Source organism: Oryza brachyantha, chromosome 9 (assembly GCF_000231095.2).
Source record: "Oryza brachyantha chromosome 9, ObraRS2, whole genome shotgun sequence".
Lineage (NCBI taxonomy): Eukaryota > Viridiplantae > Streptophyta > Magnoliopsida > Poales > Poaceae > Oryza > Oryza brachyantha.
In genome coordinates, this window is record NC_023171.2 from 10924361 (window position 1) to 10940384 (window position 16024).

At 40.3% G+C, this 16024-nt stretch overlaps 1 protein-coding gene across 1 annotated transcript; it reads left to right on the forward strand.

Annotated features, from left to right (window-relative positions):
* Window positions 1–10636: 10636 nt before the first annotated feature.
* On the forward strand, window positions 10637–12084 carry LOC102714948. Its single transcript, XM_040527772.1, has 2 exons — window positions 10637–11190; window positions 11524–12084. Exons 1-2 carry the CDS (start codon window positions 10756–10758, stop codon window positions 11554–11556), a joined length of 468 nt encoding a protein of 155 aa, XP_040383706.1. The 5' UTR covers window positions 10637–10755; the 3' UTR covers window positions 11557–12084.
* The last annotated feature ends 3940 nt before the right edge of the window (window positions 12085–16024 follow it).

A 16024-nucleotide genomic window follows, 5' to 3' on the forward strand; every position in this document is an offset into this window, starting at 1 on the left:
TCTATATATTATTTTTCTTTGCTTTTTTTAAATTAATGTACATATAACATTTGTCTCTTTTGGTTTGGTTGCCATCTTGAATATATCACACGTCCAGAGCATGCATGCATGCAAACTTGATCCAAATACATACTCCCTCCAGTTTGATAATTTGTCTTCTTTAATTTTTTTAAAAATATATAAAGTTATATATATGCATAAAAGTGCATTTAAAAATATATAAAATAATATAAAATAATTAATAATTATGTAATTTTTTTGAAAAAGACGAATAGTCAAACGTGTATAAAAAGTCAATAGCGTCATATATATATATATATATATATATATATATATATATATATATATATATATATATATATATATATATATGAGATAAATTGGATATAAGGTTGGCTCTAATTTTTATCTTCTATCTCTTTCTCTCACTATATATTTAATATATTTTTTGGAGTATGTGTTGAGACAGCCCTTGCATAAGAGTCGATCTTACTTTTTTTTCATTCTATTTTTTAAAATCAGTTTATAGACAATTTATAGTCTACTATATATTATGCTTACTCTAAGCGGTATCGATACCCAAATCCGGCATCAACGGTTGTTTATGGTCGGTAGCCCTTTCTAGAGGAGTGTATGCATGGTTGTGTATATTTAGCGGTGTTTAGTTGGTGAAATGAATAATTTTTGCATGGCACATCAAGACGTTTGACTAGATATTGGAAGGGGTTTTTGGATAACAATGAAAAAACGAATTTCACGGCTGACATGGAAACCGCGAGATGAATCTTTTGAGCCTAATTAATCTATCATTAGCACATGTAGGACTAATCATGTACTAATTAGGCTCAAAAAATTTATCTGACGATTTCTTATATAACTGTGCAATTAGTTTTTCGTTTTATCTATATTTAATACTCTATTTAGATGTTAAAAATTTTTGGAACTAAACGAGGCCTTATGGAAGAGATGGGCCTTTTATTTTCCTAGCTAATTTTGCGCGCCATGCAAAAAATGATCGATAAAAATCCCCTAGACAGCATCTTGCAACCAGAGCTAGCCATGATCTGGTTTCCACTGACCCAGCCGCGCCGGCCTTGTCCTGTACGTGTTCTTACAAATGGAAACCATGGGTAGCCATTGGACGGTCAAACTGCACAGCCCAGCTCTCTGGCCGGTGCAGCTAGATATCTCCTCCATCCAACGCCCACAAAACTGCGAAGAATCAGATAGGGTGGACGCCGGCCAGTCAGACCGCGCCCTGCCTACGCATTCAGCGACTTTACGCCAGAGTAAGGTGATTGATAAAAACAGAGTTAAACGACGTATTTATAAATAAAAAATAATTTGTTAACAAAATTTTTAGATACGTATTCTTGATGATCTAAAGTCAAGCCTAAAAAATAAACTTTGGTAAAAATCTTAAAACCATAAATTTAAGGTTAAAGATTTATAAATATAAATCAGAAACGAAAAGACGAGGGAAAAACATGAGTAGCTCGCATCCATTCCAGTCCAACTGCTTGCTTTCAAATAGTCTAATCCTACCAGAGCTCGCTAGCCACACCACACACACAAAAAAGATAAAAGCTTCGCGCGTTGCAGCCACAGAAAAGAGAGCAGCTACGGCACCAGTAGGCACTAGGCAGGCTGCAGCCCCTGGCTAGCCTGCCTGCAGCCGCATGCTGATCTCGCCGGCCTCCACTGGTTGCTGCTGTTGCTCCTGCTCGCCACGAGCTCGTTCAATTTGCTCGCTCGCTGGCCATGGCGGGCCACGCGAACGATCATGCCTGCAAGGCGCAAGCTTTCTCGATGATCAATCATCGGCGATCTCGTTTTCTACTAGCATGTTGGATTTTTTTTTTTAATGTAATCGCCTCTTGGGCTCTTGGCTGCATGAGGACATGTATAATAGTATAGTTATTGTCTACTTTTATATACGCCTATTAAAACGGATAAATTGTAGAATGAATTATCTATGTGTTTCTCTAACATATTTAATATATTATTTTTTATACTTGTTAGATGTCACTAGTGTATAAAGTTTTTCAGAAAAGAAGCTCAAGAGCACGTACGTAAATATTCGATGAGAAAAAAATGATGACTAAGTTTTTTTTAAGTTAACTATACCCCGTAAAATGATTAGTGTAACGTGATACACCGTTTTCTCGCTGTTGGTACATGTCATGAGCTCGCCTGCAGCCTGTGGACGTTCTGGAAAGTGCTGTTTCCGATGTGGTTTTTATTGCTCCGAGCGACCCATGCTGCAGCTAGCTAGCCGCATATAATGCCGCGCGCCGGGCGGGGGCGCCGGCCGCGGGCCAACACGGGAACCCAGAAAGAAGTCTGGTCTTTGAACAAATTTACCGTTATTTATGTGGAAAGCCGCGCCTCTTTGCAGCTGCTCTATCTGTCTCAAAACAAATCAATTTTTTATTTTTTTATCTATAATATTTAACTCTTCGTTTTATTAGAAAAAATTATGATTAATATTTTTGTTTTTATTAAATGGTAAATTATGAATAGGATTTTACGTGTGATTATTTTTTTAAAAAAATTAAATAAAATAGATGATCAAAGCTGTACATGTAAACTGAAACCGAAAGATTCGTTTGTTTTTGAATGGAGAGAGTACAGACCACAGGCGTCGCTGCACGCCAGAATGTTGAGGAGTAGTAAAAAAAAAAAGGTTTGGTCTTGTTGACCTAGCTCTGCCACTGGCCACTGGTATCAAAATTTCACCAGCTGGTACGTCGGCCAGGTCCAGGCTAGGGAGGGGATGGATGAACAGAGGATGCTTTTTTTCCGGACAGTGCAATTTACTGCCGCATTATCGACGAAAGATTATCTAATAGGACTATAGGAGTACTATTTTATAGCTATTTAATTTTTACAATAGTAAAATTAACTATTGTAAAATTAAAAATTTACTTAAAATAAGACATGAGCTTTTTTATATAAATATTTTGTAAAAATTACCTCGTAAACCATTGAAAACATGCGCACAAACATGACAAATAATCTATACTCCACGAGATCACGACGAAGCAAAGCTGCTGCACTTGCACTCCACTTTACTTACCCAGGAGACCATTTGTCTGATGCTTCACGTGGCGAAATAGTAGCAACGCAAGGCCGTCCATGCATATGCATGCAGATGACACCTTCTTTTCAGTGATGCACTGGCCAGTGAGAATGCTCACTTACCCCAGCTAGATGCTACTGGATCTGTAGAGAGCGCTAGCTAGGTCCGTCCATCGGATATACTGCTCCTTTTAGCCTAAAAATAAAGCTATTTCTATCCCTCACCACTTATATATCTACTCCTCCGTATCATGACATAAGATGTTTGACTTTTTTATTTGTAATGCTTGATCATTTGTCTTATTTAAAAAAATATGCAAATATTATTTATTTTGCTTGTGACTTACTTTATTAAAAAAACTTTAAGCACGACTTATCAATTTTTTATATTTGTACTAAATTTTTGAATAAGACGAATGATTAAACGTTGTAACTAAAAAAAATCAAACATTTTACGTTGTGAAATGTAGGTAGTAACTTTTATTTTAACCAAATCGCAATCGCTCTATATTTATTTTTTTACCCACATTTTCTTCTCAACCAATCATAATATTTCCTTAATCATTTATATCAATTTTTAATAGATATGTTCAACTCTAGAAATAATTATATTTTAGAATGGATATTACTAGCTCGGAGGATTGGGTCATGCTACGTAGTACAGTATTATCCACCATGAAAAGATTCAGGTCACCTACGTCGCCAAATAGCTAGCATCCTAGATACCTTTCATGTACTAGTTATGCCATTCATGTGCCACTCAAGACGACGATCTAGTCTATGATACTATTCACGTTTCATGTGTACGTAAAGAAGCCAATTTGTACTCCAAGCAATCATAGGAGAACGACGTGACATAGGTACTCTCTCCGTTCACAGATAAAATTAGCTAGAATAGGTGTGCTCACACCTTTAAGGGCTTCTTTAAAGTGAGGGTTGAAAAAAAAAAGAGAGTGTAAGTATAAAACTGGGAAGTCCAAACACAAAAAAAGTATATATATAAATGTTTGTTTGCATGAACTATAGGAAAAACGTAGATCAGCTGAGAGAGATAAACTTATATACATAAAATGTAATTATACACATACTCATACCAACTTAACAACAAAATTATAAACAAACCATGATAAAAAAACCATAAAATAAATATAAATTAACTTTTAAAATTTAGCTTATAAACTATTACAGCTGCAAAGCTGTCCAGCCGTCCGTCCGGCCCCCGTGCACCGCGTGGCGGGGCAAGCAGGCATGGCTGCAGGCGCGTGCACGATGTCGAGGGCCGCGCGGCCCGGACACGCACAGTTCCCCTGGGCTCCGTGCAGTGCCCTCGTCGTCGTCGTCGTAGTCGCCGCGCGCGCTCCGATCCCGCCGGCGCCGGGTCAGCCGCGTGCGTGCACGCACGGTTGCCGATCACGGTTAACTACTGCTCGCGCGCTCGCCCAGTTCGGGGAAAAGATAGAAATAGAATCGATCCATGCCCATGCATGCGCGTGGAGAAGATCGAGCATGGTAGCACTGTGCAGAGAGCAACGAGCAACAGTGATCGTCTCCTCCCCGGCCGCCCGTCACCTGTGTACCGCCGGGCCATTTATTCTTCCCGTTTTGACCAGGGACCAAAGTATTTAAAATGGCACCACGTACGCGTTGTCCTCCTGGCTCCTGCTCGTACGTGCGTCTCCCCACAAGGGGTTCACGCACGCACCGATCACGCGTGGACCTTTGCAGCGCGCACATGTAGTGCACTCGATCGAGCTCCGGTGCCAACCGACCGAAAAAAATGTCGCCAACCAGTAATGATACTGATGATCGTGGAACAAAATGGCATGGTAAATATATGATTCTAATCATGCAGCCAGCCTAGGCCGCGTTCAACACGAGAGATATGAGGTTTAATTATCCGGCGTAGAAAACATAGTAATAGATTAATATATATATAATTAATTACTAATTAATAAAAAAATATAAAATAGATTAATATGATTTTTTAAAGCAATTTTTTATAGAAATTTTTTATAAAAATACACTATTTAGTAATTTGGGAAGCATGCGTGTGAAAATGAGAGAATATGGAGTTATGAAAATGGATAGCCTAACGCGGCCCTAGTCTAGTGGTGAAGGGTCAGGGAGACACAAGGCAAATATCCATCCATTTTTAAATATAATTGTTTCTAAGATTTGAATCTTCTTTAAAATATAATCATTTTTATCATTATTCATAACACTGATCGTCACATCAGCCAAGTCACATTTTGAATTCTTCTCATTTTATCCTCATCCCTGTCTCTCACTCTCATATATTCCTTATTTGTTAAGATAATCATATTTTGAAATTTTGAAATAATTACCAAACCGTACGTATGTACGGCGACCAACGAGTTCACTACGTAAGGTTTGAAATTTTGAATCAACAGGCAACAGCGCTAGCTCAGCCAGGTGAAAACATCTGCAGTATTCTTGCTGTACTACTCCCTCTGTCCAACAAAAACCAATTCTCCTATTTCCGTGTCTAACGTTTGACCATCCGTTTTATTTAAAATTTTTTTAAGAAATTAGAAAAAAATTATTCACACGTAAAATACTATTTATGATTTATCATCTAATAAAAATAAAAATATCAATCGCAAAATTTTTTGAATAAGACGAAGAGTCAAAAATTATAGATAAAAGATAAAAAAATTGGTTTATTTTAGGACGGAGCGAGTACTTACTACAATAATAGTACAACTAATCATCATATCAGTGTTGGATGTATACGTACAGGAGGCTAAGTACGCAGTACAATTTACGTCTTATACGTACGTACGTGCGTACTGAAGGAGATCCGATCCGATATTCCGATATGATGGAGTACTGCACGTACGTCGTCGTAGTCGGCTGGCCAGAAAGTGAGAACAACCACGGGACAAAAACTGAATGATATGTGACGGTTTCGGCATCTCCTGGCACCTGCACACACATGAATGAACGTATGCAGCCTGCACGAATCAGCGAGCATGGAGTACAAGCATGGCGGCAGCTGCACTGCACGTAGCCGGTAGTAGTAGTCCGCCATAAAACATAAAATATTTTTACACTGATTAGAATAATTTTAATGATTTTAGAGTGTTAGTAAAATATATAAAAATTAAAAATTAAAAAATACCTTAAATAAATTAGAATAATTAGTATTTTTTAAAATGGATGTAGCAGCAGCCAAGTGCAAAACCGCAGGAGTTCAGATTGACGGTTGATGGGAAGCTGTTGCAGGGAGGCAGGGCGATAGCGATGGCGATAGCAGCAGCGAGCAGCTAGCTGTGATGTGAAGAGTGTGACTTGTGAGCGGCGGCATACGTACGCGTACTGTTCACGGGTTCCCGTACTGGAGGGATCTTTTACTCGTCCTACTCAGGATCACGTGGTCTTTTCGAGCTGTCCACGTCCCCAGCTTATCCTCTTCCGGTCAAAGCCCAGTCAACGTACTCGATCCCTGCCGTAGGTAGCGCCTTCTGTACACTCATGTACTCCGTCCACACGGAGTATTCTATAATAATTTTATTTTTCATTTTTTCATGTCTAATGTTTGATCATTCGTTTTATTTAAAAAATTTATATAAAAACTTTTAAAAATTAGTCACGAATAAATTAACATTTATGTTTTATCATCTAGTAAGAATAAAAATATTAATCGTAAAAAAATTTAAATAAGACGAAGAGTCAAAACATTGTATCAAAAAACTGAAAAATGATCTTATTTCGGGACGGAGGCAGTAGTACTTAGCAAAAGGACTTGCCTGGCACTTCTTCGGCGGTGCAGGCGCACAGTTGGAGAAAGGATGTTTTCATTTCTATTTATGTTTATAATTCATAATTTAATATTTTAAAATTAAAGTTAAAGTAGATTTAAGGATTTTTTTTCATCATAGTTGTTTTTAAGATCACTAAGAATATATATATATATATATATATATATATATATATACACACACTTCCTCCATACATAATTAAATGACGTTTCAGACAAACAATTAACAAAGAAAATATGCCAAAATGTTTGTCTGAAACGACAAATAAAGATGACCGAAGGTAGTATTACTTATAAATTATTTTTTATTTGTAATCCCTTTCCTCCAATTTTGAAGGAACAACTCAAAATTTCAACAATTATACGGTTATACATTCAAATCAAATGACCATAGTACTTTTGCGTGATGATACAACCTATGTTATCAAACTAGTACTACTACTATCTCATAATTTGGATGACATGCAAAACGTTGGAATGTGGTCCCTGGATATTATTAGTCTTTTATTCGAAAATAGTATTCGCATCTCGCATTATAATTCTTTTCAGGTGTTGCCGATCTATTATTTAGTTATGCGTGCTTGCACAATGATTTACAATGACATAATGTATGCTGTAAATTTTTTTTAATGTTACATTAATATTTAGTTGCCATGGGGGTTTGTTCCTAAACGATGTGCTGTATTTCACATAAATAACAAACAAGTCCAATATACATCTTGAATTATTGATTTAATAGAACAATAGTTCAATTAATTCAGAAACAATATATGTTTATCATAAATTATGGTCGTTTAGTTATCTAATTATTGATTGTTTGTACATTAAGTTGCACGAAGGATGGGGCGGAAGTGAAGGAAAGAGGAATTCCTCGATGCCTGCCAACATGGGGAGCATAGTCTCCACGTTAGAACTACACACGGTTGCTTCTGCCTCCCAGTACGTGTCTTTGCTATAACCACAAAGGATGTTATATTTCAGGTTAAGCAGGGAAGATGCCCCGACATTGTTATCCTTGCTACTTGTGTGGCTGGATCTGGACATAGAGGCCCTAGCTATATCCAACAGCTACCTCCCCTCGACGCGCGCCTTCGCTACATTCACGAATACCATCTTACTCTAGGGCCACGTTCGGCCCTGGCTATAAGTTAACTTATCCCTATCGTTTTCCGCGCGTACGCTTCCCGAACCGCTAAACGGTGTATTTTTTTTAAAAAATTCTATAGAAAAGTTGTTTTAAAAATCATATTAATCGATTTTATTTTTTTAATAATTAATAATTAATTAATCGTGCACTAATCTGTTAATACGTTTTCCACAGCACGTAAGTTAACTTATCCCTCTCTACACCGAACATAGCCTAGGAGAAGCAGGAAACAAACCTCATGTCCACCTTCCCTGTTGTTGCTTGGGCTTCTATATATCCATTACCTCGAGCAACTATGGTGAGATGGAGGGAGGTGACCTGTTAATAGTGCTTGATAAACTTTCATAGGCACGATTCTATGGGCTCGTACATATATCTTTAAGGTTTGAAAATAAACTTATTTCCTTTTTCTTTGCACAGACCATTAAAGAAAAATAAATTACCCTATATGTGAACATTAACATGCCATGTACATGTTTGTTCATTTATACATATGAAGGACTAAGGTTGAAATCCATATGGATTTATTAGCAATGTACCAAACATGAAAAATGTGTAGATTAACTAAACTCCAAAAACCAGCATTATAAGTTTTTGAGATTTGTTAAGAAAAAAAGAGAACGGTTTGAAAGGAAAAAAATATTTCACTTTTAGTTTGCATTTAATTTATTAGACCCACTGTAACATATAGAAGTAGTCATTACATAATAAATAGTTTCATATGAGCTGCCTTTATACATTATGAGTGTATTCTCTATAGCATTAATTGTTAAAATAGTTTATAGTTATATGTGTTGCCTATAGGAGTATAAGATATACTACTTTTTGAATGAGGGTTACGAGAAGGTTGAGGAAGAGAGGTATTTTCATATTTATGACCCATTTATTTTTTACTATATCATAAATATCGTAGAGTTTAGCATAACTTATACCAGCTAGCTATGATGAGTTCCACCCATATATAGACTATATAATTTCTATACATTGCCTATGGCCTAACACGTATGTCCGTGCATTCGCGCATGCTAGCTACCTCCCTAGTTTTTAAACAACTTTTCATATATATTACTGAGCAACAGTACCCCCCTCAAATAAAGGGCCAGTAGCGTTCGAAGTTTGAACTGTCGTAACATCTCGCAGTTCCAGCCCAATAGTCGAGTCGTCAGTCAGCGCTAGCTGCATAAACCAACAACAACAACAACAAAAAAAAGATTGGTTTGGTCATAAAAGTATTCACTATTCAGAGTACACTGTACCAGCCTGCACTTCACATGCCGGCCACAATTACGGCGTTATTAGGCGAGACATGGGCATAGGAAAACCGGAAAGGTGCCCAATGCGCTTGCAGAGAATGTAGTGTGTCGGTCATAGCCTCCTCTCCCCACTTGCACCCGGGGATGGATATATATTAGCGTCATGCATGTGCCTTGTGCTCTTGTCATGCTTATCTTATCTTTGATCTCTTCTTTTTCGTTGTTTGTTTTTTGGGTGAGGGTTTTGTCCAGGCATGGTTGTCGATCGATCTAGCTCCAATGCTATCCATTTCTCTGAACCTCATTGTCACGGCGTGCAAGATTTCTGCTTGAGATCTGATGGACATGTTGGCAGTGCTGTGTCTGGGGCGTGCGTGCGTCAAGACAAACAGACCAGATTATATGCAACCTGGGAAGAAAAATTAAGCGTGATATATAATTACTGATGATGGTCGTCGATCGATCGATCGATCTCGGTCGTGAGCTAGTAGCTAGGTCCGGTAGCATGGCATGTGTGCGAGAATGTTTTGTCAGTTCGATCTGCAAGGTGTTTTGAAGCCCCCATATGAAGTTCCCTAATTCTTGGGGAAAAGAAGGTAGCTAGCTAGTTGGAGAGAATTTTTTCGGTGAGCTATACATATATGCTGGTAGCGATATTCCATATCCTCCGTTCTCTTCTGCACAGTAATGGATTCTAAAATCTCGAGAGAGTACTCGTCTATGGCACGTTATCTAAATAATGACTAAAAGTTTTAAAAAATAAAAATATATAATAATGAGATATACTATTATGGAAACATGTGAATTAAAAAAATATAACTTTAATGAAGATAAACACCGACTATTATGTGTATATTTAGCATCATAATTTTCTTTCAAATTTTGGTTATAACCTCTTAGGAATCATATTTCAACCTAAATGGTCGCGAAGTAACATATTTTAAATTAATCTATCTTAAAAAAATATTCATAACCATCTGAATAACATGTTAAAGACTAGTAAAACACCCCACGAGATCGTTTCCGTTCTACACACCATGTTTTTCTAATTAATACTGTTCCTGCCCGGTCCGAATAGCGCCAAGTTTAAGCTAGAGTCGGTCAAGCGAGAAAGCGTAACGACTGATTAATTAAAGAAAAAAAAAACTGCAGTGCTCCCCGATGCGTTTCGTCCAAAGAAGCCTACGCCGAGCAGATCCATCGATCGATCTGCATGCCACCCTCGCTCCCCTCCGCCCGCGCCGCTAGCTCGCATGCATCCCACCGATGCAGCGCACGCGCCCACGCCGGCCGCCCTTAGCTTCCCCTCCATCGCTTCCACTATAAAACCCCCCGGAACCCCACCCCTCCACACTCTCCATAGCTTGGTCACCGAGCAAAACACCAGCCGCCGGCGAACGTTTAGCCATCGTAGTGATCATCTGTAGCTGTGCGCGGCGGGCGGCGGCCGGGCATTGAGGGGAGGGGCGCGTGTGCCGGTGTGGGGTCGATGCATGGCATGTGTTAACATGTACAACCCGGAGCAGCATCACCACCACCAGTCGTCGTTCATGGCGCCGAGGATATCGTTCTCGAGCGACTTCGCGCTCGAGCCGCCGCCGCAGCAGCCGGCGCGGGCGCCGGGGGACGCCGACTTCGAGTTCTCCGTCGGCAGCCACCCGATGATGGCCGCCGACCAGCTGATATCCAAGGGCCGCCTCGTGCCGCTCCGGGAGACCCCGCACGGCCACGGCCACGGCGGAGGCGCCGACGCCGGAGGCCGACCGCTGACGCTCCGCGACGAGCTGCGCGCGGACAGCCGCCATGGCCGCGTCCCCCGCGCGCCCAACATACGGTGGAAGGAGTTCCTCGGCCTCAAGAAGGCGCCCAAGAAGCCCCCCGCCGACGCTGCCGCCGGCACGTCGTCGTCGTCGGCCGACACCCAGATGGTAATCAGCTCACCCTTCTTGCGCCATTAGCTAGCACTCCATGAATGCACTCTGCTACAGCTCCGCATTGTCCCATTTTGCTTTGTCGCATTGCAACATTTTCCGGATCTTCAAAACCACCTGCTAGCTGCAAGACCCTCCTGTGCAGCCGGGTACATGCACTTTCTGCACCAAAGATTTCTCTCAAAGTTTGGAGCCTGAGATGTGCATTGCATATCTGCATGCATGCATGTACTTCACCAGATTGCACAGAAATTTTAGCGGCGGAACAACTCATGCATTCTTAACCATTTCCTGCTGAAATGACGCCAAAATGTATGCAAAAATCTGTAGGATCTTGGAGGCCAGGGGAGCTCGAGAGACTGAAGCAACAAAACGCAGTGAAGTGTATTAGTACGTTGTAGTGAAACTGAAGACTGAAGTAGCCATGGATCGGACGGTGGCGATGAGCCTTTTTCATCAGCTAGCTTGTTCATCATCCCTATTGCTGATGATCTAGCTAGCAGGTCATTCGAATGAAGAGACTCTGCATGTGCAGGGCAAATGCGCATTTCCTTTTACCTCATTGCTGCACTATTTTTTGGGTGTAAAAGGGAATTTTGATCTCTAGTTTTTGGTTGGGTATTTGGGTATGGTAGATGCATGGGTGGGTTTGCAATGTAGTCAAATTAACTCCGCTGCTGCGCCTCTGATGTTTTGTATTGGAAAGGGCCAGTAAAATGTATTTTTCCCACATGGTGTGGTCCTTTGCTCTTGTACGTGTTGTTTAGCTGTTCCCATGCTTGTCTGCTTCCGCCACCACCACCCCCATCTCTCTACATCACTTCCATTCCCTATGTACAAAAATGCTTGTAATCTAGCCAGTCCTGGCAATGCAAGCTTTCAGTTCAATGAAGGCCATTTCAACATTACTTCTTCCATTGCTGGACAGCCCTGCTAGCTTCAAAAGTTCAAATCAAGCGAGTGCTAGCTATCTAGCTAGCCTGGCTTGTGACAAAGCAAGATAGGAGTATGATTCAACTAAAACAAGAATGGAGAGAAAAACAGTGAGGTAGGAGTAGTACAAGAACACTTGAGAATCCAGTGATCATGTATATATTAATATTGATGTTGTGCCAGGCAGTGTCTGAGTGACATGCATCTGAGCTGAGACTGAGAGAGCCAAGAGGGGTCAAGCATAGTCTATGCGAGTGCCAGCCAGCACTCGATCGAGCAGCTTGTCCTGACTTGGCCTCATGGGGAGAGTTAAAAGGGACAGGGCCCCAGCACATCTCCCTACCTGTCGTGTAATGCCATGGACAGGCAGCTGCAGCTGCAATCTCCTCCTCTCCTCTCCTCTCTCCCTACCTGGTGATCGCCGGCACAGTGTTAAATTTTTACGAGTGGACTTAGCTGTCAATCGTGCTATACCATCCATGATTCATCCATCTCCATTACATATTGGATCAGCACTACTATCTCCCCTGCCATTGCACTCTCTGACAGCAATGGTGTGGCCACAGGACAAAAACAAATGCCTGCACTACGCTGCACTGCCCAGCACAGCAGGAAAAAAATTTCATGGCAGGGGGCAGGGTGGAGGAGGGGGCCAGCTGCTGCATCTGCGTGCATGCGACGACAGCATCTCCATCTCTGAATCCTTTTGTTCTTTTTTTTTTTTGAGAGAGAGGAAACATGAAAAATCTCTGAATTCTGATTTGAACGGTATCTTTGGTGCAGCGCGCAGCGCAACTGGATGCGGCCGAAAGGCGCCCAGGTTGCCATCTCTGCGCTCTTCTGAAAGCGCCTTGTACCTTAGGGGTCATTTGGTCAGATTGTGTTGGATTGGGGCTTGGAATGTTGGGCTAGGAGGGCCGGGTAAGCAGTCAAGCTGACTGGTTAACAGTTACCACCACGTTGTGATTGTGTTCAGGTTGGCTCAGGTGCTTACTGTAGACTATACGTGTTCTGCACTTCTGCGTGATTTGTCAGTTGTCATTTGTGTTGCTTGACTTGGCTTAACTTTAATCCATAATCCAAACAAAAAACCCTGAGCTTGAGGGCAAAATGGAGAAGAGGCTTACTACATGGTAAGGTCCAAGGCCGGTGGCTACAAGGCCCAGTCTGCACTTCACCTTGGTTTAGGAAGGAGAGAAAAGCCCACATACCCTAGCTTGGTTGGACCCTCCTAAAAGAAAAGGATACAAGGCTTGGGAAGCATAGAAGTGCCAAAAATTTAGCCCATCCTGAATTTTAGAACCGGCTGTCTCAAGAAAAATAATTTCAGTATAGGCAGTTAAAATGCTTTGTGTGGAAAGCATGAGAGAAAAGTAGGCCTTGAACTGAGGGAGTCTACACATGTTTGACATCTCTAGTTGTAAAACTTTTGGTAGCTGCAGCAGCTACTTGGGCACAAAAAGTGATCATATTACAATGCACCTGTTCGGCAGAAGCTTTCGGAGAATGACAATGGATAGTCCAAAATTTATATACATCCTTGTTTAACTTGTTAGAATAACGACAGGCAAATAAACGATCAACACAGTAAATCAATTATAGAAGATACGAGATTTAACGTGAAAAATCCTCTTAAGGTATGAGAGAAAAAACTACGGGCGCCAGCCAGCAAAATATCTTCACTATTTCGAGATGAGATTACAACGCCGCACGACGGTTTACAAGAGATATATATAAGGTGAAACTCTAAAATCCATAGAGTCCGTACCAAGCCTCTGCTTCGCTCCATCAAAGTCGGCCTCTCATATAACTCAACATAACTTATGGGCATACTAAACACCATTGCAAATTGCATATCAGCAAAGCGTAAATTAAAAAAAAAAAGAATAACCAGGTTTTTAAGTTAAAGATATGTACCTCGATCTGGTCAATCAAATGATACGCCAAGTTTTTTTTTTTTCAATTCCCCCTTCCACTCCCTTCACCGGAGGGCCTCTTTTGTAATAGTTTTTTTTACATAAAAAAACAAAGCTTACAGTTTTTCAGAGTCTGTTATTTCAACACTAACCTCCACAGTTTGATATGCCCAAACTTATTTGTCCGTCCCATCCCGAAGGATCCTTGTCTGTTCTGAGAGCATGCCCACTAAGATCTTATTTGGTTTCTTAAGTCCTATAACTAAGAACTAAAGTTTAGTCCCTACTTTAGTCTGTACTATTTGGTTCAAGGGACTAAATGGTGACTAATGAGCAGTTAAAGCGTGACTATTTGGTCTGGTGGCCCCACCACACATGTTTAGTTCCTTTAGTCTCAAATAACCATCTTCTTTAGGACTTATTTTAGTATCTTAAATAGAGACTTTTTAGTTGTTCCTGTTTAGGATTTTAGAGAGTAAAAGGGACTAACAGGGACTAATAAATAGGTACTAAACATGAACTAAATATACATGATTCAGTCCTCTATAACCAGTCTCTCTGCAAGATGTATATATTAAGATCTCTAATCTTAATTTAATGTATTAATTACCTGAGATCCAAAGAGTAAATATGTCTGACATGACCGTGAAGGCGTGAACGATGACGAAAATTTTATATTTATATACCTCTTCACTACAATACGTTCCAAAATCAACTTGTATCACCCCAAAATATTGTTAATAATAGAAGTTGCATAGCAAAAATAAGTTTATTCGAGATAACATCAAGTAGATTTTGGAGAGAACATGACTCCTAATTTTCCCCTTCAGTCCGTGACAGGGTAGAATTGTAGCCGGCGATCATCGGGCCCACAGCAAAGCTAATGAGCAAACATTCATGCTACTGCCGGCCTATGTAATAAGTGTTAAAGTAGGACTTATTGTAATTCATGTTAACAACAAAAAGAAAATAAAAACCACCTTTGATTTACAATAGATCTATATTATAAGAGCATTTTTCCTATCCTTGAGAAGGTACCATGAAGTACCACTGTTTTCTATATAAAATTTAATATCTCTTAGAAAACAGTGTTATCCCCTGTTATCTTCTCAAAGATAGTAAATTGCTTATATTATAATAATGATGTAGATTTATTGAGATTTATGTTGGACTATGTAGCAATTATTAATGTGGAACTTATTATTATCAATGCTAATAAGAGAAACAGAGAATAAAAAAACATCTTTTGGTAGATCCAAATTATGGTGATGCAGATTTATTATGATACCTTTAAATTATGTTTTGATACAGGAAGCCAAACACTTTGCATATGAGCTCTTATCTACTCATCATTATTCATTCGTGAATAATCAGAAATGGAGTTGTATAATTCCGATCTCTTACGCTTCCCATAAGAAAATGACATAGAATTACAAGTTTTAAAATACGACTTTTACTCGGACCATTATTGTCGGGATGACCTCAATTTTGCACAATGATCCTTTTTGGGCCAATATTTCGCAAAAATACCCTCGGCCGCGACAACACGCGACAGTGTGGGCCGGGCCGCCGGCCTCGCACCTCGGTGGCGAGCAAAGTGCGTCGTCTAGACGCCGGGCATCACGATCGTTCTTGACGCCGTCGACCATCGATCGACTTCGTCGGCGGCGGCGATGCGCGGCCATGAGATCCAAACTAGTGGTACGCACCAACGAAAAGCAGCGAATCGACATGGAGAAGATCTAAGCTGGTAGTACTAGCTATCGACAAAAGCTCGATGGTTACCTCCAGTGTCGATTCGTGTTCAATCATTTGTTAATTTCTGGATGAAAACCCTGATCAATTTCTCATGGTAAAAATGTGGATGGAATCTAGCTAGCTAGGCAGAGCCGGCCGGCCGGTCATATGAGGTGAGTGTGGTCAGGTTGAATAATTGTGTCGAGATTAATTAACATGGGAGTTACTATCGTCATTTCGTCTGA

Excerpts from the sequence above, each read along its gene's own strand:
- LOC102714948 (XM_040527772.1), top strand. The coding sequence starts at position 10,756 with ATGGCATGTGTTAACATGTACAACCCGGAGCAGCATCACCACCACCAG. Across the intron at positions 11,191-11,523 it reads CGTCGGCCGACACCCAGATG|GATCTTGGAGGCCAGGGGAG; the intron begins GTAATCAGCTCA and ends AAAAATCTGTAG.